The sequence below is a fragment of the Patiria miniata genome, unplaced genomic scaffold, assembly GCF_015706575.1.
Source record: "Patiria miniata isolate m_02_andy unplaced genomic scaffold, ASM1570657v1 HiC_scaffold_9, whole genome shotgun sequence".
NCBI classification, from domain to species: Eukaryota; Metazoa; Echinodermata; class Asteroidea; order Valvatida; family Asterinidae; genus Patiria; species Patiria miniata.
The window spans coordinates 7,527,205-7,554,327 of record NW_024037076.1 but is presented as its reverse complement, the minus strand read 5'-3'; the positions used below and the strand labels follow the sequence as shown (position 1 = coordinate 7,554,327).

The 27,123-nt window shown below is 39.7% G+C and overlaps 1 protein-coding gene across 4 annotated transcripts; it reads left to right on the top strand.

Moving 5' to 3' along the window:
* Positions 1-386: 386 nt before the first annotated feature.
* Positions 387-25,585, top strand: LOC119720693 (argininosuccinate synthase-like). Of its 4 annotated transcripts, none has more exons than XM_038190499.1 (4): positions 387-644; positions 11,466-11,624; positions 15,097-15,165; positions 20,801-22,522. In XM_038190499.1, exons 2-4 carry the CDS (start codon positions 11,487-11,489, stop codon positions 20,924-20,926), a joined length of 333 nt encoding a protein of 110 aa, XP_038046427.1. In that variant the 5' UTR covers positions 387-644; positions 11,466-11,486; the 3' UTR covers positions 20,927-22,522. The 4 variants fall into 4 exon arrangements, with proteins under 4 accessions (XP_038046427.1, XP_038046426.1, XP_038046428.1 ...); XM_038190498.1 differs by lacking the exon at positions 387-644 and adding an exon at positions 4,412-4,646; XM_038190500.1 differs by lacking the exons at positions 387-644; positions 20,801-22,522 and adding exons at positions 4,416-4,646; positions 25,442-25,585.
* The last annotated feature ends 1,538 nt before the right edge of the window (positions 25,586-27,123 follow it).

The following is a 27,123-nucleotide window of genomic DNA, read 5'->3' as shown; positions in this document are numbered from 1 at the left end:
TAAATTCATGAACACGGAAAATACATACACAGACAAGAGAGATCAAGTTTTGTGAATAAGCTTGCAAAGATCGTCCTTCTCAATCGTTGTTTTCTTGGCATTTTTACGACGTCTATTCCGTTCAGCCTGCACGCAAAACACTGTACGGCAGGCAGTGCATTGCACCGCGCAGGACTATTACATTGACTGGTTACCGCATTTTCATCATGCCTTCATCATGCCTTCACATGCACCCCGGATGCTGGCACGTAAAAAGACAAGCACGAGCAGCGAAGCCGCGAGCGGCTTTTTCCGCTCGTACTAGACTCTTTACTTGTCAGCATATCCGCTGTGCGTCATGTGTCCCCGGGTACGTAAGCGCGTGGGTATGAATTAATTGCGGGAAATACTGGCGCATGCGCACAAACTAAGTGGCCCCATTGTGGACCATGTGGACATAATTATCATACCTGTACGGGTACGGATACGATACGGCGCGCCGATATAACGATGCGATGGTGATTAATTTGTAGTGTGTGCACAATTCACGCGAGATTTATTGCTGATGCATGCAATTTGAATTTCGTTAAGCTGTTTCTGACCGGAATCACCTAAGCTAAGGCTGAAGAGTACTACTACTTGTTCTTTGTTAGCATCAAGATCCGGTAAGTTGTTGCCAGCAGTTCGTACTCATCGTAGCTTATCTAGCCCGCAAGTGGCTAGACCCGTGAACGTGGCGTTGTAGTTTACAAGCCACGTTCATGGGTCTAGCGTTCATATCTCGAGCCGTGGCACGTAAACAACGACACGTTCCGTTGACGGCGTTGTCATTCCGCGGTAGGCCTACATCATTTCGTATGCAGCTTGAGTACTCCTTGAACTATGAGGCTCGTGGAGCCTCATAAGTCATAGGCAGATTGCCCCGCAGAACTGTTTGCTATTCAAAACACCAACTAAATACAAAAACGTCCATCCCAACCAAGGTTTTTCCCTTACTATCGCCAGACCATGTCCGAATGTTAAAAAAGGTGATAAGCAAGTTTGGTCCAAGTTACTCGGACTAGTCTAGGTTTTTCCCACTGAGCCGCTGCACAGTTTGCCCCTAAACCTCCATGGTACAATACCTCATGACATACTCACGTTATGTGCACCAAACAAACATCGGTGGATTCTGTCTGTTTTTAGGCCAAAATGATGAAAAATTAGCTCTACTGAGTGGAGCGTTGAATTACAGGTACCCCTCCATACAAACGCTCCACCGATTTGCCATACTTTGGTGACGGCGTCACAGTAGCATAGTGTACATACCCACGCGAGGACAAAAAGACCCCCCAAAAAAACGGTTAAGAGAGTACAAATGAGAAAGACAGTTACCCTGGATTGATCTACACATTCATGACATTCCATCAGACCCCTTATATTGTTCCCAAACAGCGAAAATTTTGGGAAAAAACAGCAAAATAGTCTGAAAACTTACAGCTCAATGTGTTTGCCGTGAGGCTCAGTCCTTGCCCCGACTTGCCGAATGAGGGCGTCTGACGTGACGTCACCGGCGTTGCTCGATCGAAGAAAAACCATTCTGTACGTTTCAAGTGTCAGGTTGGCTCAGTGCGGAAAGGGCATATTTTCTATCATTTTGGCCTGAAAACAGACAGAATCCAGCGATGTTTGTTAAGGCCCAACTAACATGAGTATGTCATGAGGTATTGTACGGAGTTTAGGGGCAAACTGTGCAGCGGTTCAGTGGGAAAAACCTTGGTTGGGATGGACGTTTTTGTACTTAGTTGGTGTTTTGAATAGCAAACAGTTCTGCGGGGCAATCTGCCTATGAGGCTCCACGAGCCTCATAGTTCTAGGAGTACAGCTTGAGTACTTACCTAGAATTTCTTTGAAAAGATTCCCATATATCTGGCCATCACTTGTCACCCTGTGCGATATAGTCAGGCAGCCTAGTGAATGGATGTTGACATTCCGGACAAAACTAAAGCGCCAAGTTTTCCATACATGCTTCTCAATGCCTTAGCTTTCAATTGTTGATAGGAACCAGCTTGGCAATGACATTATGGTGGCCATCTTGGATTATAAAGATTGCGGCCATTAAAAACCTATATCTACCCAACCTCGTACCCAGGGCGTCGAGCAGTACGCGCCCATCACTACCTGCTCTCTCACCCTGGTATTGGATCATTTGCATACTGTGCAAGATTTTTGAACACGTATGCAAATGAGGAATAGTCTGGTGCATGCATGTGCATTACATTAGCGTTTGTTTTTGTATGCGGTGTCTGGGGTAAAACAGAGTCAATTCGTAGCAGCGCGAGCATGGCGTGAGTTACGAAAACACGATTTTTATTCAATTAAAATGTTACGATCTTAACGAAACAATATGCAGTATCACATTTCATATTAATATTAACAAACTGGAAAGGAAATTAATAAGGCGTGGACGAATGATCGCGAAAACACGTACTGCACGTTGTGAATAACAACACCAAGTACACGATAAAAATCCATTACTAGCCGATTGCGGTATCGAATCAGGATACAGGAAGAAAGTTTCCTATCCAGGGTTTACTATTGGAAACTGTGTTGGAAATAAAATAAGCACAATAAAGAGCCGCACAATGTACGAATTTGACGCCATATTGGTGAGACCGGCTGGTGATCTACAAAGGACAAGTTGCCGTCTTTATAGACAGCATGATTTCTTTTGTAACGTCGCGGTTCACTCACTTGACTTATATTTTGGCCACCACCACTGACCAACTGACCAAGGTTTACTACAATTTTTCTAACGTCGTGATTACTTTTATAATGCTGCAAATCACTTTTTCGGCGTTTTTGAAATAATAACCACCACGGAAATGTGTCCTTTTTAGAACATCATAATATGTGTACGTGACCAAAATGCGCGTCAACTGTTGATACAACGCGCGCGTATTTACGCGTAGAACGTTCGTATATACGCGGCCATCTTCGTGAGACCGGGGGCGAATTGGTCAATATGCAAAGTCTACTGTGTGAATGTTGTATGCATATCCGCTATCCAGTCTTTATATAGAGATCAGTGGTACGATACGACGTACATGTACGGCCGGCCGCCGTGATTAATTTGTAGTGTGTGCACAATTCACGCGAGATTTATTGCTGATGAATGCAATTTGAATTTCGTTAAGCTGTTTCTGACCGGAATCACCTAAGCTAAGGCTGAAGAGGACTACTACTTGTTCTTTGTAAGCATCAAGAACGCGGAGGCGGAGGGTACATGTTAGCAGTCCTTCATTTAAAGAAAATCCAGGAGAGCTATAAATCGCTCTCCTCAAATATTCGAGGAGAGCAAATCGCTCTCCTTAAAATCTACGGATAAACAGCGGTAAAACGACGGGTTACCATTGTTTTTGTTTTATTTTGAATATAAGGATTTATTCAAGGGGCTGCATTATTATTAGTTTTTGCATAATAACATATGCTCAAGTTGCGTTACTTTTTTCGTTTTTGTAACTGTAAGACAAGGTAAAATTTATTAAAAAAAACTAACTAAATGGAGATTAATAAAAGGTTTGACTACTGCTCAGGCTTTCATTTTTTAATACAGGTGTCAGTTGGTTCATCACTTGATTATACTTGGAAAATGGAGAGTTAATAAACGGCACATAAAGCAACTGAAAAATTGCTTTCAGATTCGTTAAAATTATATGAAATTTTCAGCCTGAACTATTTCAATTGCTCTACGAAAGCTTCACAAAAAGGGCCTCAAAATGACACAAACTTGCCTTAAGTTTTATCGAAAATATCTGCCGTCGATAATCTTAAAAATAACGGAAAATGCAGGTCAAGTATGCCATATACACAATGCTAGTCACGACGAGAAACTGGCTAACAACATCTGAACTTCGCACTAGTACGAGCGTTTGTGATGCACTGTGTGTGGTGGGCCGGCAATGAGACTCGTTTCACGGTATAGGATTTCGGTGAAACACGCTGCATCGTTTCACTTCACATACAAGTAAAACTTCCTCAAAATAAATTCATGAACACGGAAAATACATACACAGACAAGAGAGATCAAGTTTTGTGAATAAGCTTGCAAAGATCGTCCTTCTCAATCGTTGTTTTCTTGGCATTTTTACGACGTCTATTCCGTTCAGCCTGCACGCAAAACACTGTACGGCAGGCAGTGCATTGCACCGCGCAGGACTATTACATTGACTGGTTACCGCATTTTCATCATGCCTTCATCATGCCTTCACATGCACCCCGGATGCTGGCACGTAAAAAGACAAGCACGAGCAGCGAAGCCGCGAGCGGCTTTTTCCGCTCGTACTAGACTCTTTACTTGTCAGCATATCCGCTGTGCGTCATGTGTCCCCGGGTACGTAAGCGCGTGGGTATGAATTAATAGCGGGAAATACTGGCGCATGCGCACAAACTAAGTGGCCCCATTGTGGACCATGTGGACATAATTATCATACCTGTACGGGTACGGATACGATACGGCGCGCCGATATAACGATGCGATGGTGATTAATTTGTAGTGTGTGCACAATTCACGCGAGATTTATTGCTGATGCATGCAATTTGAATTTCGTTAAGCTGTTTCTGACCGGAATCACCTAAGCTAAGGCTGAAGAGTACTACTACTTGTTCTTTGTTAGCATCAAGATCCGGTAAGTTGTTGCCAGCAGTTCGTACTCATCGTAGCTTATCTAGCCCGCAAGTGGCTAGACCCGTGAACGTGGCGTTGTAGTTTACAAGCCACGTTCATGGGTCTAGCGTTCATATCTCGAGCCGTGGCACGTAAACAACGACACGTTCCATTGACGGCGTTGTCATTCCGCGGTAGGCCTACATCATTTCGTATGCAGCTTGAGTACTCCTTGAACTATGAGGCTCGTGGAGCCTCATAAGTCATAGGCAGATTGCCCCGCAGAACTGTTTGCTATTCAAAACACCAACTAAATACAAAAACGTCCATCCCAACCAAGGTTTTTCCCTTACTATCGCCAGACCATGTCCGAATGTTAAAAAAGGTGATAAGCAAGTTTGGTCCAAGTTACTCGGACTAGTCTAGGTTTTTCCCACTGAGCCGCTGCACAGTTTGCCCCTAAACCTCCATGGTACAATACCTCATGACATACTCACGTTATGTGCACCAAACAAACATCGGTGGATTCTGTCTGTTTTTAGGCCAAAATGATGAAAAATTAGCTCTACTGAGTGGAGCGTTGAATTACAGGTACCCCTCCATACAAACGCTCCACCGATTTGCCATACTTTGGTGACGGCGTCACAGTAGCATAGTGTACATACCCACGCGAGGACAAAAAGACCCCCCAAAAAAACGGTTAAGAGAGTACAAATGAGAAAGACAGTTACCCTGGATTGATCTACACATTCATGACATTCCATCAGACCCCTTATATTGTTCCCAAACAGCGAAAATTTTGGGAAAAAACAGCAAAATAGTCTGAAAACTTACAGCTCAATGTGTTTGCCGTGAGGCTCAGTCCTTGCCCCGACTTGCCGAATGAGGGCGTCTGACGTGACGTCACCGGCGTTGCTCGATCGAAGAAAAACCATTCTGTACGTTTCAAGTGTCAGGTTGGCTCAGTGCGGAAAGGGCATATTTTCTATCATTTTGGCCTGAAAACAGACAGAATCCAGCGATGTTTGTTAAGGCCCAACTAACATGAGTATGTCATGAGGTATTGTACGGAGTTTAGGGGCAAACTGTGCAGCGGTTCAGTGGGAAAAACCTTGGTTGGGATGGACGTTTTTGTACTTAGTTGGTGTTTTGAATAGCAAACAGTTCTGCGGGGCAATCTGCCTATGAGGCTCCACGAGCCTCATAGTTCTAGGAGTACAGCTTGAGTACTTACCTAGAATTTCTTTGAAAAGATTCCCATATATCTGGCCATCACTTGTCACCCTGTGCGATATAGTCAGGCAGCCTAGTGAATGGATGTTGACATTCCGGACAAAACTAAAGCGCCAAGTTTTCCATACATGCTTCTCAATGCCTTAGCTTTCAATTGTTGATAGGAACCAGCTTGGCAATGACATTATGGTGGCCATCTTGGATTATAAAGATTGCGGCCATTAAAAACCTATATCTACCCAACCTCGTACCCAGGGCGTCGAGCAGTACGCGCCCATCACTACCTGCTCTCTCACCCTGGTATTGGATCATTTGCATACTGTGCAAGATTTTTGAACACGTATGCAAATGAGGAATAGTCTGGTGCATGCATGTGCATTACATTAGCGTTTGTTTTTGTATGCGGTGTCTGGGGTAAAACAGAGTCAATTCGTAGCAGCGCGAGCATGGCGTGAGTTACGAAAACACGATTTTTATTCAATTAAAATGTTACGATCTTAACGAAACAATATGCAGTATCACATTTCATATTAATATTAACAAACTGGAAAGGAAATTAATAAGGCGTGGACGAATGATCGCGAAAACACGTACTGCACGTTGTGAATAACAACACCAAGTACACGATAAAAATCCATTACTAGCCGATTGCGGTATCGAATCAGGATACAGGAAGAAAGTTTCCTATCCAGGGTTTACTATTGGAAACTGTGTTGGAAATAAAATAAGCACTGGGGACGAGGTTGATATCTACCCAACCTCGTGCCCGGTGGGTACGATCTTGCTGCGCCATGTTGTTTCCCATCATGCCTTGCGTGATCGTAACCCCTGGAATTGTGTAATTTAAATGTGCCAAAATATGGCACATTATAATTAGCGGTCATACTAATAAGCGTCAACACAGCGTCAACACACTCCAAAGCGTCAACACAGCGTCAACACATCCAAAATGCATTAAAAGTGACAAAAGCAGTATGTAGCCTAGCCTTGGTCAATGCTCTCGTCGTTATTCGTCCCGTACGCGGTCAATCGTCGGCATATACCCTCACGCGCTATGCACATGCATGTAAAAATACAGCGCGAACAGCGACCTCACGCGGCCACTATTTTTATGCAAATCAGTTGGAGACGATGTCGAGCCTTGGTTCAATCGTCGGCCAAAGCTTATGTTTTTCTTTACTTTGCGCTAGATTTCCAGCGCACGACCTCGTATGCGAATACAGATAAGGTAGGCGGGGCTAATATGTGGAGTGTCCAATCACACCTTAGTAAATCCGGACGTCATCAAATTATTTGCAGCTATTCCGGCTTTTGCGGACGTGACAGGAACCACAGTTTTTGTGCATTGGTGCCGTGTGCAGAGACACACAATGTGTACGTGTATGGATTATGTACGGTGCCACGTTTCACTATGCAAGTTTCCACGCAACGATCGACCAATAAGAAAACAACATTTAAGGTCAGCTAAGGCTATTAACATAATGAGCACCACCCCCAAAACCTCACATGGACGATTGAACTAAGGCTCGACATCGTCTCCAACTGATTTGCATAAAAATAGTGGCCGTGTGAGGTCGCTGTTCGCGCTGTATTTTTACATGCATGTTCATAGCGCCTGAGGATATATGCCGACGATTGACCGCGTACGGGACGAATAACGACGAGAGCATTCACCAAGGCTATATGTAGCCCATATAGTATGGTCAGAAACAAGATTTAGGCTTAAAATTAATAGGTTAAACGTCTGAAAATTGCGATTTTCAGTTCAAGAAAGTTGCCTCTCCGTGCCGCTCCGAAATCGGCAGCCATGTTGCCTCAGTGGCAGTGCGGACCATACCATTATGCTAAAGGGTGATAGCGTTGTACAATAAACCAACAGAGAGGGCGCGGCCGGCCAATACCAAAAGATGTCCATTTCAATAAAGTAAATGAAACATAAACACAATTCACAAAATAATGATCCACCACTCCGATCCTCAGTCCTCACAGATCTGGTATCCCTCTGTTGTTTATGACAAGATAATGTCATTACCTACACACCCCTACTTGAAATGGTGTAGTCCAAGCTTTGTGCGAAGTCAAGATGGCGGACAACGGCCGTGCGAGTGAAAGGTCATTTTTTCGCGTGAAAATACTATATTTTTAACAACGAAATGGAAACTCAAACCAATGGAAATTCTCTTTTATTCTATTGTTTACAATTATATACCATTTTTGTTAATTCAGAATGTGTTTTGGATGTGTTGACGGTTCTGTCATGTGTTGACGCTGTGTTGACGCTGTATTGACGCATTTTAGTGCGACCCATAATTAGGGCTGCAGTAGCTCTACTGAGTGGAGTGTTGAACTCTGGTACCCTCCGTACAAATGCTCCACCGATTTGGCATACTTTGGTGACAGGGACACGGTCGACATGACGGTATGCATTTTGTGGGCATGCCCTCGCGAGGACAAAAGGCCCCAAAAAACTGATAAAGATAATACAAATGAGAAAGACAGTAACCCTGGATAGATCCACACTGGTAATCCTTACTTTTAGGACACCTCTATTTTTTACGAGTTCTGTTCAAAACTGACTTTTGCAGATGACACAAAACACGGTAAAGGGGGCCAGTGACTTACCTGGGGCGGAAATTTCAAAATCACTTCAGTGAGTTCAAAACATCATGCAACTTTGAGAAACATATCAGTACTTTCATGTAAAAGTGAAATAAAGATAAGTTGGCATGTTTGCCTTTTTCTACAGGGATGCCCAAAGTGTGTATTTACGTGCAATCGTCAAAATTGCCCCTCTTCTGTTATTACCTTTACTTTTTAGGAAGACATCCCATTTGTTTTGTATTTGTTGAACCCAATAATGTTCAACGTCCCCTATTGAATGCAGAAACAAACACGGTTTGTCTAGTTGGAATCGGATGTACGGTACCAGCAGGCAGGGACGGTGGAATGCTTTCCAAACTGGGGGAGGGGGGGGGGGCAACACCAAAAAGGGGCAACTGCTCAGAAAATGGGGCACCTTCAGTCGGTGTGAAAGTGAGAGCTCTTCGGCCTCCGCAATGGCCGATCTGAAACTCCTTTTTTTTCGCAGGAAAATGTGGTCCCCCAATAAGTGAGTCCACAAAATCTCGGCACGTTGGGTTCAGGGCCCGCTTAAGGGCCCGGAATAAAATGGATTCTAGATGCTCTGTACTGTGATGAGATCTGAGGCAATTTCTGACCACTTGTAACCAATTTGTTTTTAGGAAAAGATGGTGGTGTACGTAGTGGCTGCCTTTTTGTGACATCAGTAAAAATACAATTGGATTCGTTATTGTATTTTATTATTCACTAAAAGTACAATTGGGTTCGTTATTGTGGGGAAGGCATGGGCCCATTGCCCCTCATCCTCTTGGATCCGCCCTTGGACCTTCGGCACACGGCACATTATACGACCTCCGCCCCCACCAGTAACCTCTGTGGGTCCCCCCATGAATTTGACTATAGTTCTGTAGAGAGACCAATTTTTTGGGGTGGAGGGGCATTTTTGATGGCCTGGAACAAATCTGGAGGGGGGGGGGGGGGGGGCAAGTGTTTTCCCCCCGTTCCGTGGCCCCTGCCAGCAGGGACTGCACCAAAACTATTGAAGCGATGGAATTTGCATAGGAGTGATGTAAATCAAATTTGGGGTTTTGCCCTTCATTAACGTTTTTATTTACATTATAAACACTGTACATGTAGGCCCACACAGGCCCCAGAGTATAATATCACAGTTATTTAGGCCAAACAAAAGAATAGTTCTGCTTCCGGTTACCCGACTGACCCTATTTTTAGGCTGCGACCCTAAAATTTTTATCGGCAATTCCAAAAAAAAAAAAAAAAAAATGATTGAATAAATAAAAATTAAAACCTTATGTCTTGTCTGTCTTCACAAAATACCTCTCAACAACCCTTTTGCATCAAAAAATGCTTGTATTTATTGTTTTCTTACTTACATTCGCAAGTTTTTCAAAAGAAACCTCCGTTATTTTTACAAATTCGCTTCGCGATTCAACTACTTCGCAATTCGATGTCTATAATCACGTGCGTAATAAGCGCAATGCGGCGACGACTAGTTCCCGCCGCGCCGCGCAGGGCCCAATGATGAAAATGCGGTAACTAGTCTGTGCACGGCTATGCGATCGATAGCGCTAGCATATGGCTATGCAGGCGCAGGCACGTGCTCTGTCAACTGGTCGGATTCGACGTCGTAAAAATGCCAAGAAAGACATCGTAAAAATGACAAGAAAACACCGATGGAGAGAGAACATTTTTGCAAGTTAATTCACAGATTTGATCTAGCTTGTCTGTGTATGTATTTTCCGTGTTCAAGAGTTCATTTTGAGATCGCACTACTCATATTTGCAGTGATACAATGCAGCGTGTTTCCTGGAATTTTCGACCCGTTGGCCACGGGCCACACATGTACATGTACAGTGCATAACACTTCGGAGTTTTGGCCAGCTCCCCTTCTTGACTAGCGTTGTGCATATGGTGCGAACGACCTGAATTTTCCACAATTTTTTTTACGAATTATCGAACGTAAATATATTGACAATAATTAAGGTAGGTTTTATTCACTTTTTGTGGCCATTTTGTGTATAGCTTTTGTGGTGCAATGGAAATAGTTCAGGCTAAAACTTCGTATATAATTGAATACCCCATTCAATCTGCATAAAAAAAAATTTGCAAAAAAAAAAAAAATTCCGACCGACCGACCCTATTTTTGAAAGGCATGTAATCGGAAGCAGAACTGTTCTTTTTTTTGGCCTTACCAAAATACGTGCCTATTTCAAAACATAACTCCAGTTTATTTTGTTGACTTATATAAAATGATTAAAAATGAAAGTAACAATGCACAATAATCAATATTTAATAATGCTGACTCTGTGTTTGGCCAGCAAAATCATACATTTTCCTCGTTTCATTCAGAATGCAATTATTCACACCCTGATTTAAATATTTAGGCCACGCCCACAAAAGAGTGAAAATAATATGTATTTCCATGTATGAATATATTAACTAGTGTCAAAGTGTCTGTCAAAGCATACAAAAACAGTAAATTCTTACAATAACAATACATGTAGGTGTTGGGCTAAAGGCCCAACATCTAATAACCATCCCTGCCATCACAGGTACCCAATTTACTGGGTGGGAGAAGCAGTGAGTGACAAAGTGCCTTGCCCAAGGGCACATGCACCATAACCCCAGGCTGAACTCAATCCACAACCTCAAGAATTACCTGCAGACCATGAGTTCAGTGCTCCAGACCTACAAGGCTATGGCACTCCAACTTAAAATATTATTCATTTATTGTCAAGTCATTTACATGTATGGGACTCAATCACGTGCCAGACCAGAAAATGACTCAGCCATGACACACTTAAATCACTTTCCTACAAGGGTAATACCGATACATGTAAATTGCAATATTTTACGCATTTGAAATGAACAATAGAATGTGGTTCAGTTTGGTGTCATGTTCAGCGGATTTTTAGTTTGGTTGAACTTTTCAGCTGAAACACTCCACGGTGTGTTAACATGCAGGTAAAAGTTGGTTCTTTTTGTTTCTCTCTTCAAATTTGACTTTCAGAATCACCATATAGGGAGCAGAATGGCTGAACCTCCTTGCAAGAAGCCCAACAAAGATGGAGAGCCCCAAATTGTTGTTCTGGCTTACAGTGGTGGGCTGGATACCTCCTGCATCTTATTGTGGCTTATTGAGCAAGGGTATGATGTCATAGCTTACACAGTAAGTCAATTTGCTACATGTACCTACATGTACTGTACAACCCATAATCCCTAACCCAAATTTTACACGTAATAAGCAAGCAAGTGCAAGAAAATTTAATTAAAGTAGGGCCCTAGTCAACTTATGATGAATTTTTTTTTTAATAAGACAAGGGACTGACTTACAAGTAAACTACAAGTTAAAATTCTTGTCACATACAATATGTAAATTAATGGTCATTCTCATTTGGTCACTAGAAAAGTTTAGTAATATTGTTTTAAATCCACATGCTGATTTTCCAACTCGAACTAGAATAGCTATTTTGTATCAGCTTGGAGAAACATTACATAAATCACTACTATATGTGGCTGTTAACATGGTTAATCATCATCTCCCAAAATATGTGTTGTATCCACATTAGTTTTGACATGTTTTATAACTCTACCATTGTCCATACATGTGTACATTTTCCAAACCTATCAAAATGTTTGATATCATAGGAATTCCCATTAAAATAAAATAAATTAATTTTTTAATTAGCTTTTTATCACTCACAATAAAAAGTACACTGTCTTTTTACACTGTAGGTGCATGCCGGGCCCTACTACGGCCTAGCCCAATAAATGTGGCCAATTTACTGGACTACCTCCGTAAATAAAGGCCACACTTCCACCACGTACAAAAACATGTAGAACTTTGTCAAATTTTGATTTTCACATTTAGGCTTAGTTTGTAGTTTATTTTTGCTTTAGAAGCATACTCACCCTCTTTATAGGCTAAGGCCAAAAAAAAGAATAGTTCTGCTTCCGATTACATGCCTTTCAAAAATAGGGTCGGTCGGTCGGAATATATATTTTTTTTGCAAATTTTTTTTATGCAGATTGAATGGGGTATTCAATTATATGAAGTTTTAGCCTGAACTATTTCCATTGTACCACAAAAGCTATACACAAAAGGGCCACAAAAAGTGAATAAAACCTACCTTAATTATTGTCAATATATTTACGTTCGATAATTAAAAAAAAAATTGTGGAAAATTCAGGTCGTTCGCACCCGTATGCACAACGCTAGTCAAGAAGGGGAGCTGGCCAAAACTCCGAAGTGTGTGATGCACTGTACATGTACATGTGTGGCCCGCGGCCAACGGGTCGAAAATTCCAGGAAACACGCTGCATTGTATCACTCCAAATGCGAGTAGTGCGATCTCAAAATGAACTCTTGAACACGGAAAATACATACACAGACAAGCTAGATCAAATTTGTGAATTAACTTGTAAAAATGTTCTTTCTCCATCGGTGTTTTCTTGTCATTTTTACGATGTCTTTCTTGGCATTTTTACGACGTCAAATCCGACCAGTTGACAGAGCACGTGCCTGCGCCTGCATAGCCATGCTAGCGCTATCGATCCCATAGCTGTGCACAGACTAGTTACTGCATTTTCATCATTGGGCCCTGCGCGGCGCGGCGGGAACCAGTCGTCGCCGCATTGTGCTTATTACGCATGTGATTATAGACATCGAATTGCGAAGTAGTTGAATCGCGAAGCGAATTTGTAAAAATAACGGAGGTTTCTTTTGAAAAAATAGCGAATGTAAGTGAGAAAACAATAAATACAAGCATTTTTTGATGCAAAAGGGTTGTTGAGAGGTATTTTGTGAAGACAGACAAGACATAAGGTTTTTATTTTGATTTATTCAATCAATTTTATATATTTTTTTTTTGGAATTGCCGATACATTTTTTAGGGTCGCAGCCTAAAAATAGGGTCGGTCGGGTAACCGGAAGCAGAACTATTCTTTTTTTGGGCCTAATCAGAAAGTGCTGCCTTTTTGAGATGTTTTTTTTGTGTGAAATTTCCAGATTCATTTGCACATGTTTGCGTATCAAAATTTCAACATGAAATTTCATGAAAATTAGACATCTGAAAAAGGCAGCATTTTTTTTGTTTGGCCTCTGATTCACATGACACTGTTTTGGTGCCATCTTGAAAAAGGAAGTATGACAAACACACTGGTTCCAAGTCGTGTTTACACAAGTAGTATACGGAGTGGCGATCTACAACTCTGAAAATAAAAATTTAAATTAAGCACCTGTAAGATGACGTCACATGACAAATGATGACTTAATTAGTCAGGAACAATATTAGCTTAGGGTCTTGGTCTGTGCCTAGTTCGAAGTCAATCCACCGGTACAGGTAATGGCATTTCATGTCAAATTTTGCAATTAAAAAAAAATTGATAAATTGATAAAAAATCAGTTGATGACGTCATCATGAGTTCAGATTTTGAATACTATTATCAAAACCTACCTACCCATCAAGTTTCATAACGATTGACCATTCCCTTATATGTGTTTCAAACAAATTTTTTTTATGACGTCATAATGATGTCACACATTTTTCGAAATTGTGTGGTATACATTGTATATTTGTGGCCTACTGAACCTAATACAAAAAGAATTTTGATGTCATGATCATGTGAAGGTCTTAGTCTGTGCCCAGTTTAAGTCAATCTGATTACAAATTTCATGTCAAATTGTGCATTTAGAAAAAAAAATTAAAATTTTATAAATTAATAAAATACCCCGGTATCTGTCAACGTCATTATGAAGTCATTTTAGATTTTAATCAATTATCTATTATCAATTATACTATTATCAATATCTACCTACCAACCAAGTTTCATAACGATCGAACGTTCCTTTGTATGTGTTTTTAAAAAAATCACATTTTTGATATCGTCATGATGAAGTCACACTTTTTTTGAAATTTTGTGCATATATATCTATGACCTAACAAACAATACAAAAAGAATTTTGAATGTAGCATGTTTTGTTCATGAGATATGCAGATGAGATGAAAATATGGAAAAATCAATAAATAAAATCAAATGATGACGTCATCATGACATAACCTCAATTTTCATCTACATGTATAACACATGTGTACGTACAAAATTTCAACCCAAATCGGCCTTGTACAATGTAGTTCTCTAGATATTGGCCCTTGAAAAATCAACCTTTCAGATGACTTTCACATGTCACTTGATGGCGTCATCATGACGTCACTCGTCCTTGCACGACTTATCTATGGGGTCTTAGTCTGTGCCAAGTTTATAAAGATTAAAGGTTGTTTATTGTGAAAAGTGACTCCAAAAATGAAGCATGTACAAAGTCTATGGGAATTGGGATAGAGGACCAAGAAGAAGAAGAAGAAGAGAAAAAGAAAATCATACAAAAACAATGCTTTTCTGCTGATGTCGAAAAAGCCAAATTACAAGGTTTTGAGTTGACAGCTCTGCTTCTGCATAATAAACACGTACATAACACCCTCATTTTACAGTGTTTTAGATCACAAAATAGACCTGCACATTCTTCGAAGACATTATTATTCAGCATAATTTTAAGGATTTATTTATCAGTGTGTTTTTGTTGTTAAAAAAATTAGAAAACTTGTTTCCATCCGAACACTTTCCTCCGTCCTTTGTTGTTTCAGGCTGATGTCGGGCAAGATGATGATTTTGAGGAGATCCGAACCAAAGCTCTTAAGGTTGGAGCAAAAAAGGTAAGAAACTTTTGATGGGAATTTTAAACCATTGAGGATTGACTCTACTAATTGTACTGAGATATTTTTTAACTGTACAGGTTACTTTCCACCAAGCAAATCAAATTGACACCTATTGCCTGTAAACTTCACGAGATAGAAGTTTTGCTGTACGTACCAATGGTCCCATGGGAAAGATTTTGCGATAGGGGTGTTTAAAGGTAGAGAAGATCATTTATTAATTTGTGCAATTGTTTCATTTGAAGCAACGAAAGTGCTGAAAATCTAAAGACAAGTGCTTAACAGCAAATCTGATTGTTTTAGCTCTGCATGTGGTGTGATCTAAGGGAATTTCTAACCGCTTTAACCTTTTTTTGTTAGCAAAAGATAATCATTTAAACATCATTTTCGAGGTTGGAGTCATTGAATAAGCTATTCTGAGCTATAGGCGTGGGGTTTGGGGCCCGCTTAAGGGCCCCTCCAAAAAATTCTATCAATCAATCAATCAATCAATCAATCAAATCTTTAATTTTTCCCAACACATACATGTACATACGTGTATAATATTATTTAACATTTGAATTATTGTGTATGGATGGATGGAGGTCTCCAAAAAGCATAAGCTTGTCGAGTGGAGACCCCCACTGTAATAAAGAACAATTACAATTAATAATAATAAAAATAATAATGGCATTTATATTGCGTAAAATGCATAAACATATTCATGCGCATTACAATAAAATTACTTGAAGGATAAAACCGTACTATTTTTAATCAAAACTACAATACTATACCATTATTGAGTAAATCATTATACAATCAAAATTTACAGGCTAACATCTAAATTTCACCATTAAAAATCACCACATGCACAATTACACATAAAAAGCCTTCTGAAATAAAAAAAGGTTTTCACCTCGCGTTTAAAAGTCCCCTGTGTTTCTTGGCATCTAATGTGACTAGGTAACTGGTTCCAAAGCTGAGGACAGCTACCATAAATGCTCTCTCCCTGAGTTTATTAGAAGTACATGGGGGAACCTGTAACTTCAGCTGGCAAGATGATCTAAGAGAATATGAGGACCCACTCAACTGAACAAGATTACAAATGTAAGTGGGTGACATTCTATGGACAGGTTTAAAAACAAACAAGAGAATCTTAAACCAGATGCGATATTTAACTTGCAGCCAGTCTAAATTCTGGAGGAGCGGAGTAATATGACAGTATTTTGAATCACTACACACTAGTCTCAACACAAGAAAGAGGAAATTGCCAGTCATAAAAGACGTAAAATTTGAAAACTGTGAGCAATCATGAATGAAACACGACCAAAAGAACCACCTCTAGTCTTGAAGATAATCTACACACCACACATCAAAACCCAGCAGCTAAAAAAGCATTGCTGAAAGACTGGCATTTAATTTCGGAACACCCGAAATTATGCAATCTCAGCGAACCAATTCCTGCCTATAAAAAGGCCAAAAGTCTGAAAGGTTTACTTGTCAAATCAATGTTTATCGTTAACCGGGAATTGGACTCATCACGAGGTTGACACAAAATTATATTACATGCACTTACCGGTATCTATGCACTGTAACATTTGACACGACTTTAGCCGAATATAAAATACCGATATTGGCTTACTACTGATGAAGCTCTGCTAGTATAGCATGAGAGCAGAAACCGGTCTAGTTGGGTCTTAGAACCATTTCTAGTCATTTTTAGTTATTAAAAGTATACTCAAATCACCATAAAGGTGTTATTTTGTTTTTTCTTGAGAAAATACCATGAGCTCATGGTTTCTCGGGCATTCCCTACCAAATGCCAGATACCTTGCCCCTACGTAACGTCAGTTAGTGATACCGCCTGCATGTACCTCCCCACTTCACACAATACACTGTTCAATATTTATGTGGTAGGACTCTAATAGCTAATACTTACTCATACAAGAAACATATGGCTGTAGAAAGTTCTAATACTGAGGTTTTTGATGATAAATGAGGCTGCAATAGAGTTTAATGTCAAGAAATGTACTGGGCGTTTTTACCCCGAGACCCCTGATTTTGCCTGGGGTAAAAACGCCCACTCAAAAAACATTATTAAGCAAATATAAAAATAGATTTTATTATTGTTATCGTTTGTGATTATGTAATTAACCCTTCTTAACATATATATCAACTAAAGAATAATAAAAAAATAAAATACTTTTTTTTATAAAATAATTTTAAGCGATATAGGCTAAACCTTCGACGGTCATTTTTTGAAACTTTTTTTTCAAGTTTTTTTTCAACAGCACCTACGTACCCTTCAAATATATTAATGAATTTAATTCTTTTTATTATTAGTTTTTATTATGCCCCGCGGCGAAGCCGAAGGGGCATACTGTTTCCGCCTTGTCCTTCCGTGGGTGGGTGGGTGGGTGGGTGGGGGTGTGTGGGTGTGTGTGTGTGTGTGTGTGTGGGTGAGTTTGTCTTACATACGCAGTGTGGACTTCCGAACAAAAGACGTCCACATAATGTAGGTAGCACCGACGTTGTGTGGACTTACCCCACGTCCACACAGTGTTTCCCCATTTCTGGAAAACAGGTTTAGAGGCATTTTTGGGTTAGGTTTATCTGTAGCAGAATGAAGAGAAACACTAAAGGGAATCATAGAAAAAAAATTGGGTTGAAAGAGTTTTCACAGTTTGAGAAAAATGAGTTTTTTCACTGGTTTTTCTTAACTACACGAAAGCAATGGAAAGTCCACACTAGTCATGTGAAACAAGTATGGGTGTGTGTGTGAGCTTGTCTTACATACGCAGTGTGGACTTCCGAACAAAACACGTCCACATAATGTAGGTAGCACCGACGTTGTGTGGACTTGCCCACGTCCACACAGTGTTTCCCCATTTCTGGAAAACAGGTTTAGAGGCATTTTTGGGTTAGGTTTATCTGTAGCAGAATGAAGAGAAACACTAAAGGGAATCATAGAAAAAAAATTGGGTTGAAAGAGTTTTCACAGTTTGAGAAAAATGAGTTTTTCCACTGGTGTTCCTTAACTACACGAAAAGAAAGGAAAGTCCACACTACTTATGTGAAACAAGTCTGTGTGGGTGGGTGGGTGGGTGTGTGTGTCCGGAAAAATCTTGTCAGCGCGATAACTTGAGAAATACTTAACATATGAACTTCAAATTTGGTTTGTGGATTGTCCTTGGTAATCCTAAGAAGCCTTTTGCATTTGGGGCCGAAAGGTCAAGGTCACAGTGGCTGAAACAATAGAAATTTTGTCAGCACGATAACTTGAGAAATACTTAACATATGAACTTCAAATTTGGTTTGTGGATTGTCCTTGGTAATCCTAAGAAGCCTTTTGCATTTGGGGCTGAAAGGTCACGGGTCAAGGTCACAGTGGCTGAAACAATAGAAATTTTGTCAGCACGATAACTTGAGAAATACTTAACATATGAACTTCAAATTTGGTTTGTGGATTGTTCTTGGTAATCCTAAGAAGCCTATTGCATTTGGGGCCAAAAGGTCAAGGGTCAAGTTCACAGTGGCTAAAACAATAGAAATCTTGTCAGCGCGATAACTTGAGAAATACTTAACATATGAACTTCAAATTTGGTTTGTGGATTGTTCTTGGTAATCCTAAGAGGCCTATTGCATTTGGGACCAAAAGGTCAAGGGTCAAGTTCACAGTGGCTAAAACAAAAGAAATTTTGTCAGCGCGATAACTTGAGAAATACTTTACATATGAACTTCAAATTTGGTTTGTGTGTTGTTCTTGGTAATCCTAAGAAGCCTATTGCATTTGGGGCCGAAAGGTCAAGGGTCAAGGTCACAGTGGCTGAAACAATAGAAATTTTGTCAGCGTGATAACTTGAGATATACTTTACATATGAACTTCAAATTTGGTTTGTGGATTGTCCTTGGCAATCCTAAGGAGCCTATCGCATTGGGGGTCGAAAGGTCAAGGGTCAAGGTCACAGTGGCTAAAACAAAAGAAATTTTGTCAGCGTGATAACTTGAGATATACTTTACATATGAACTTCAAATTTGGTTTGTGGATTGTCCTTGGTAATCCTAAGAAGCCTTTTGCATTTGGGGCCAAAAGGTCAAGGGTCAAGGTCACAGTGGCTAAAACAATCGAAATCTTGTATTTATTCTGAGATCATAGGGATTAGGGATTAATTCATATAAAACCTACAGAAGACACTAATGCTGTCAATGAACATTCCATGTGACCAAGGTTCATGTAAGTTGATGTTAGAGTGGTGTTATGTCATGGAAACAGTCACGGTTGCGGGGCATTTGTGTTTGTAAACACACCTGACTTGTTTACATTGTACTTATTAGAAATATTTCATTTAGTAATTCATCTTATAATTTTTTACTAGCAGTGGAAACAAGTCAAGTGGGCGTTTTTACCCCATGGGTGTTTTTACCCCAGTTTACCCTATTTGGAACAAAAGTTGAATTACATTACATGTAGGCACTTCACACTAAGCTGTCCTTTACAATGGTAATATAAACCCTGGAACCCACTCTCCACATCATGGTCTCTGATAGTATGGCCTTCCCATGGACCCTATATTCTGTGCTATCGTGGCATACATTAAGTTTTAGCATACTCTCAGAACATGAAAGGTTTGTTCTGATGGCTCAGCATTAGTTAAAAAAACCAACTTAACTACTGCTGGACTTGAGAGGAAAAAACAAATTCCTCATAGGGGATCAGTATGCACTATAATAATAGAATGTCAGATGAAAACCTTTATCATCTTTATCTTGGAGTACTTGCCATTGGAGATCCAAAATGCAAATTTAAGTCAGACTTTGTAGTAGTTCTGATGCCTATTGGGTAGAAACATACTAACTTACAGGAGGATCTTAATCAAATCCACAGGTGGTGTGTAGACAACAGGATGAATCTAAATATTAAGAAAACGAAAGTTATGCGTATAACTTGTTCTAGAAATCCCGGTGTTCCTACATATAATATTAATAATTCTCCTCTTGATGTTGTCGCAAATTACAAATATCTGGGTGTTATTTTAAACAGTAAATTAACTTGGAATGATCACGTGAACTATGTTGTTTCTAAGGCCAACAAAATGTTGGGCTTCATATTTAGTGTTGCCAAGGACATATCTCAGGAGGCCAAATTAGCACTCTACAAGGCCTTGGTTTTACCCATTTTAGAATATGGTCAGCCAGTGTGGCACATTCATAATAATAATCTCATTGATAAGATTGAAAGTGTTCAGCGTCGCGCTACAAGAATGATCCTAAAACAGAGAAGAATGGAAATGAACTACACTGACCGACTGAATCTTTTAAATTGGTCCTCTCTTGTGGCACGACGCAAGTTCCTTTTAATCTCATATGTTATGAAAGCACTGTATGGCCTCATTACTTGTAACATTGTTAGACACGGCATTGTGGTCAACGGTCGACACACAGAAACAGTGCGGTTTTGTCCTCTTAGAGCTCGCACACAAAGACTTCACGGCTGTGCAGTGAATGTGTTTGCTCGTGAATGGGACGAGCTACCGGAATCTCTGAGGTCTGGCGTCGTTGAAATGTCATTAAATAGCTGGATCAATTCCCTAAGATGCCACCTCTGCCGACCACAGTAACTGTACTGGGTCCTTTTATTTCCTTGTGTATTTTTAAGTCTGCAGTGAATGTGTTTGCTCGTGAATGGGATGAGCTACCGGAATCTCTGAGGTCTGGCGTCGTTGAAATGTCATTAAATAGCTGGATCAATTCCCTAAGATGCCACCTCTGCCGACCACAGTAACTGTACTGGGTCCTTTTATTTCCTTGTGTATTTTTAAGTGGGGGGGGGGGGGTTGACTTTTTTTCTTATCTCTTGCTTAAAAGTGAAAAGGGTTTCGGATGGTGCCGTGTGGAGGGAGATCTCTTCTTGAAAACCGGTTCTTTTCAGAACCATACTTCTTCCAGGAAGAGATTTCTTTCCACAAGGCATTGCCCGTGATTCTGTCCACTTTAATGCCAGCTGCCATGCATAGCTTCAAGGCGTATATCGTTTGTTTAATAGGGATTTTTGTATCATTTCGGTTTGCAGTTACACCATGTGGTGATAACTGCTGCTCAGTAGATGTTTAGTTCTGAAAAGAACTTGTCGTGCTTGTTTTTTTTTTGTGCTAATTCTCAACTGTTTTTTTTTCTCCAGGGTAATATCACGTCTTTTTACTTGCAACGAAACTTGTTTTACTGGGTTGGCATTTTTCTCATGTTTTGTTGAATTATTTTCCTTTTTTTTTCTAATATTTGTTTTTTTATTGCGTGTATTGAAACTTTTTAACTTTTTTAATGTTTAATGTGGACATCCACAATAATTGGGTCTTTGAACTATAATGGGGGAGGGGGGGGGGGGAACATATAAAAATATTCATAATTTAACTCGGCAATGTTTAATGAAATACATGTAGTTGTCTGCCCAACCACTCTATGTATAACTCAACAGATGCGAACTATTTTTTATGTGGGATTGTGAATGTAAAGTTCCCTTATTTCTTTAACATAAAATAATGTACCGGTATGAGCGTCTTTTGAATATGATGATAGTTTCTTTGAACCTGAAGAGTGCATTTTGAGCTTGTTGACGCTTTGATGACGTTTATTGTGTTTATGGACACTTGTTGATACTTTGTTGACGCTTAATAGCAGGAAAATTAAAAGCTACATACATTGTATATATTGTGTTCATGTATGCATGTAGTATACAATGTACATGTATGTTTCTGACATATGTAAAAGGAAGAAATTATTATTATTTTTATTATTGTTATTATTATTATTATTATTTATTCCGCCAACAAATGAGACAAGTCCAATGACAAAGCAAATATGTATCAAACAGTAAACAAAAACTGAAATTTGAAAAGGAACCAATAGTGTTAAAAGAAAAGTATGACTAGACATGACTGACATGACTGACGAGACTGAAGGATGTGAGAAGGAATGACAGGAGAGAAGAGATAGAGGGACAGAAAACAAGGACAATAAACTTAAACACTGTAGCCCTAATGCCTGCGTACCCATAGCCTACAGTAATGGTTTATGAATAAACATAAAATTCACAGAAATACATGTATGCATCAAATGAAATTATTGTAAACTTAGTTTACGCTGTATATGAGCCCAAAACATTTGCCAAGGTCTCTTAGAAAACAGCAGAAACAATGAGAATCAATTATTCTACTAATTGGATTTTACTTGATCCAGAAACATGTACCGGTAGTTGCCAGATACAATGTAATACTAATGAGTTTAATTAACATTGGAAATAGATTTTCAATGCCATTTATCTAGATGAATTTTTTCACGGAACACAAAAATGCATGCAATTAAATAATCATCTTGAAAAACACTTTGAAGATTTACCAAGTATTCAATCTCTATTGATTTTTTTGTTATATTCCCATGTACTTCCAGCTATTGATGACAGCCAAGCCAAGGCTCTAAACTTCCAATATTACTCGAAGCCATATCAATTCACCCTCTCAAAGCAATTCTTTGCCATTTCCGGCCTTGAGTGGCTCCAGTTTTGAATTAAACCTGAGGCCCTGCACTGATTTATTCAGCCGGAGAGATTCTGGATTTAATAACCTACATGTACATGTATGTCTGCCAGAGTGTTTACTCGCCTCATTTCAACTTGCTGTAATGGGGAGGGGGGGGGGGGCAACCAGGCTTCATGTATGCATACTGTACAAGAAGCCTTACATACTTATGTACCAGTATACATATGTACATGTCATCATTTCATCAACATTTATTTCCAATTCCATCAATCAATAGGAATTGGAGGGACAGCCAAAATGCACAGCTTGTATAAGGGAACAGTACTATATACACAAAACAAATACACACAATTCTAGTGGTCGATCTAACCATAACTCGTCACCGACACCACGAAGTAACACTCTACCGTGTTAAACCATATTTTTTTCGACTTTCAGTGTTTTGGATTTTTAAACATTATTCATCAAGGCCTACCATTGCACGAAGGTTCAAAGCTTCAAGAGCTTTACTTTAATAATTAAGCTAAGTATCCATGGCAACTTTTGCGCAAAAGTGACAATTTTCGTTTTCACAAAGTGACACTCAAGTTCCATTTACCATTGCAATGCATGGCGCGCACTCTGCTCATAAGTGAGCAAAAACGTTTTCACGAAGTAACACTCTTCTTGTAATAAGTTGTATGAGAGCGCGCGCGCTGACCTGAAGTTGCACTTTCCTCGTGTTGAATACATTGAAGAGTGTTACTTCGTGAAAACGAAAATTTACAGTTTCGCAGCCTTTTCGTTTTCACGAACTAACACTCATCTTTTTTATCTTATTTCTTGTTTATTTAATACACAAACGGGTGAAAAACAGCAGATTTAATAAATTCAATTCATCAAGTGTCCACAACTGAAAATACTCTGTCGTTTTGACGCAAATTGTTGTTTTAGAAGGCGTTCAACTTTAGTAGCCGTTTTCTCCGATTGCTAGTTTTTACTGGTATGTAGATGGGTGTTACTTCGTGGTGTCGGTGACGAACTGTATACAAGCTCTGACTATTCCTTAAATTTGCAGGTAATCCATTCCAGTGAAGTGGCCCAAAGTACCTAATGCTGTGTTTAAAGGCTGATGTCCTGAACAGTTTGGAAATATGCTATAGAGAAGATGACCTAGTATTATAGCTGTGTAAATTATGATTTGGTTGAACCATATTAATAAAGTGTTGGGAAGTTGATTAAAGGAATGCTTATAAATAAAAGCAGTTGCTGAAAAACATTGATATAATTAATAGGAAGGAGATTGTAATTTTTGAATAAAGGGTTGGTGCTTGCTTGAAAATGAAATACAAATAATGAATGTTTATGAGTGCAATGGTGAGAATATTTTCATGAGTTGAAAAATTGAATGTTTCATTCAACGAGGCGAAGCCGAGTTGAATGGAACATTCCATCTTTCAGTGAATGAAAATATTCTCACCATTGCACAAATGCAAAACATTCACCCTCTTCCTATACTGTGCAGAAACCTCCATTGGAGTATACTCGCACATGATGTATACACATCCTTCCTGCCAGAAACACCGGGCGAACCCCTTCTCTTAGTGATAAGCGTTACTGGGTTCTTTTTAATGAGTTAGGCGTTATACAACACCTCCTATACCTCTGGCTTAACGTCACATCCGAAGGATGAAGCAATAATGGTTAAGTGCCTTGCTTAAGGGCACAAGTGTCCGCTGGCGGGCTCGAACCCACGCTACTGTTACGTCTGAAACACCAGAACATGAGTGCAGTGCTCTTAACCACTAGGCCATGACACTCCACATTATTTGTTTTATATAACTTCCAAGTAGATCTTTGTCATTTGATTGGAGGATAAAACTTAAAAAAACCCCAAAAACTCACAAAATTGTATCATATCCACTGGTGTTTTTTTGCTTGTTCAAGGCTAACAAAAGTTTAAAAGTCAAATCATTGACAACAATGAAAATTAACTGAGCAAGTTCTAAAAAACAATGCTCAAGGCAACTGCATCAACTTCAAAGGCATGGTCTAAATTGTGCAAAGATCGTATAGCGCTGGGCCGCTGCGCGTCTTAGCGCTATAGCGTGCGCGCAGCGTGCAATAGATCTAAAGGGATGGGACGAAAATGCACGGTGAATGGAACAAAAAATGCACCGTTATGACGCAGGCCGTGCGATGGTTCAATTAATGAATGCTACGTGACCTATAATCCTCCAATCAAATGACAAGGATCTACTTGGGTGTTATATAATGGAAATTAACGGATAGCTTTCTTTTGTAAATTACCATGATGCGGGTAATTATCGGAATGTCCTAAAACAATATCCACGGGAGATCAGGGATACAATACAAACTTGAAAGACGAACCACTAGAATGGAACAACAAAAATACAAACAAAGAATGGAGAATAGACTGTTTGCAGATGCGTTCGATAACCGACGCGCGAAGGCGCGCGACGCCATGTTGTGGGACAGGCGTATATCTATCCATGCACATTTTGTCCCATAACATGGCGTCGTGCACCTTCGCGCGTCAATTATCGATCGCGTCTGCAAGCGGTCTATAGAAGACATATGAGCAAACGACGACAATAAATTTCTAATGAAGTGCTGAACTGGGTGAAATATCGCAGGACAACCATACTGTCAGCATGTTATACATTGTGATACAGTCTCATTCATAGGCCAGTCAGCCACTGTACTATTTCCCGTCGATGAAAAGCTTGCCGTTTCTGAAGACAGGTTTCTTGTGATTGTCGTAGGCTTGCTTCATCACATCCTTGAGTGCATGCTTCTTCTTGAGGTCAGCTAAGGTCAAATCTTGCATCAGGTAGAACTGCAACGGTTTAGCCGGAGTTAACTGTATATTTATGCCTGGCAAGTGACACCCTGGAGCAGTACGGAGGATTTCAAGCATGATTCGGGCCTATATTTATGCACGGCTGAGCAAAGACAACACAAAGTCGGGCCCAAGACCTTGACAAAGTGCATCCTACGAAATCAGTTACGCACTTTTGCCATGTAACCTCAATCCTCCAGAATCTTCCTCATTGGCAAAGGGCGGTTAGGGTTAACTTCATATGAACATGTATTCTCTGCGAACTAAATCAGTATTCACTTTCCCTTTTGTGACTGCTGACGTCATCACACCATAAATAACTTGTACGTGTACATAAAATGTATACTGAAATTTATGATACCCTAATATATGCATTGTTTTTAAACAAAATAATTTGTTGCACTGGAAAGGTTAAATTTTGTTATCCTTGTTCTGTGATACGACATAAAATATTCATAACTTAACAGGGCAGTGTTTAATGAAATACATACATGTACATGTAGTTAGCTACTCGACCACTCTGCATTTGTAACTCAACAAACGTGAACTACCGGTAGTATGTGGGATTGTAAATGTGAATTTCCCTTATTCCTTACATTAAACAACGTATGAGAGTCTATTGAATATGATGATAGATTTTTTGAAGCTTGAGAGTGCAGTTTGAGCATGTCAAACGCTTTGTTTGGCCAAGGTCTCTTAGACAACAGAAGAAACAAGGAGAATCAATTATTCTACTAATTGGATTTTTCTTGATCCAGAAACATGTAGTTGCCAGATACAATGTAATACTAATAAGAAAGCGGGTTTAATTAAAATTTTAAATAGATATTCAATGCCATTTATAGATGATTTTTTTTTCACGGAACACAAAAATGCATGCAATTAAATAATCATCTTGAAAACACTTTGAAGATTTACCAAGTATTCAATCTCTATTGATTTTTTTGTTATATTCCCATGTACTTCCAGCTATTGATGACAGCCAAGCCAAGGCTCTAAACTTCCAATATTACTCAAAGCCATCAATTCACCCTCTCAAAGCAATTCTTTGCCATTTCCGGCCTTGAGTGGCTCCAGTTTTGAATTAAACCTGAGGCCCTGCACTGATTTATTCAGCCGGAGAGATTCTGGATTTAATAACCTATGTCTGCCAGAGTGTTTACTCACCTCATTTCAACTTGCTGTAATGGGGAGGGGGGGGGGCAACCAGGCTTCATGTATGCATACATGTCTATATGTACCAGTACATGTACATGTCCTGTTCAATAGCAAACTGATGCCAGCTTATTCCTCACCAAAACCCATGATTAGGTTATAAATTTCTGGAACATCCTGAAAATGAAGGAAAGCTCAAACTTCATGTACGTACATTTACATGGGTAGCTTTGTATTAAAAAATAAGGCCAATGTGGTCTCTTTTGTGCAGTACTGGCATGTGTGGACAGCCACACTATATGCACAAAAAGGTTATATGCTGTGCATAATTGATAGAAATGTGAGCATTAAAACTCTAACAAAAATAAATTACATGAAACGTTAAGGGCAAACAAAAAAAGTCTCTGATTTCTGGTATGGAGCTTGCCGCCAAAGTGGTGCGGGGACGCG

Coding starts and splice junctions, on each gene's coding strand:
- LOC119720693 (XM_038190499.1), top strand. CDS start 11,487: ATGGCTGAACCTCCTTGCAAGAAGCCCAACAAAGATGGAGAGCCCCAA. Junction 11,625..15,096: donor ATGATGTCATAGCTTACACA/GTAAGTCAATTT, acceptor TTGTTGTTTCAG/GCTGATGTCGGGCAAGATGA. Junction 15,166..20,800: donor TTAAGGTTGGAGCAAAAAAG/GTAAGAAACTTT, acceptor TGTATTTTTAAG/TCTGCAGTGAATGTGTTTGC.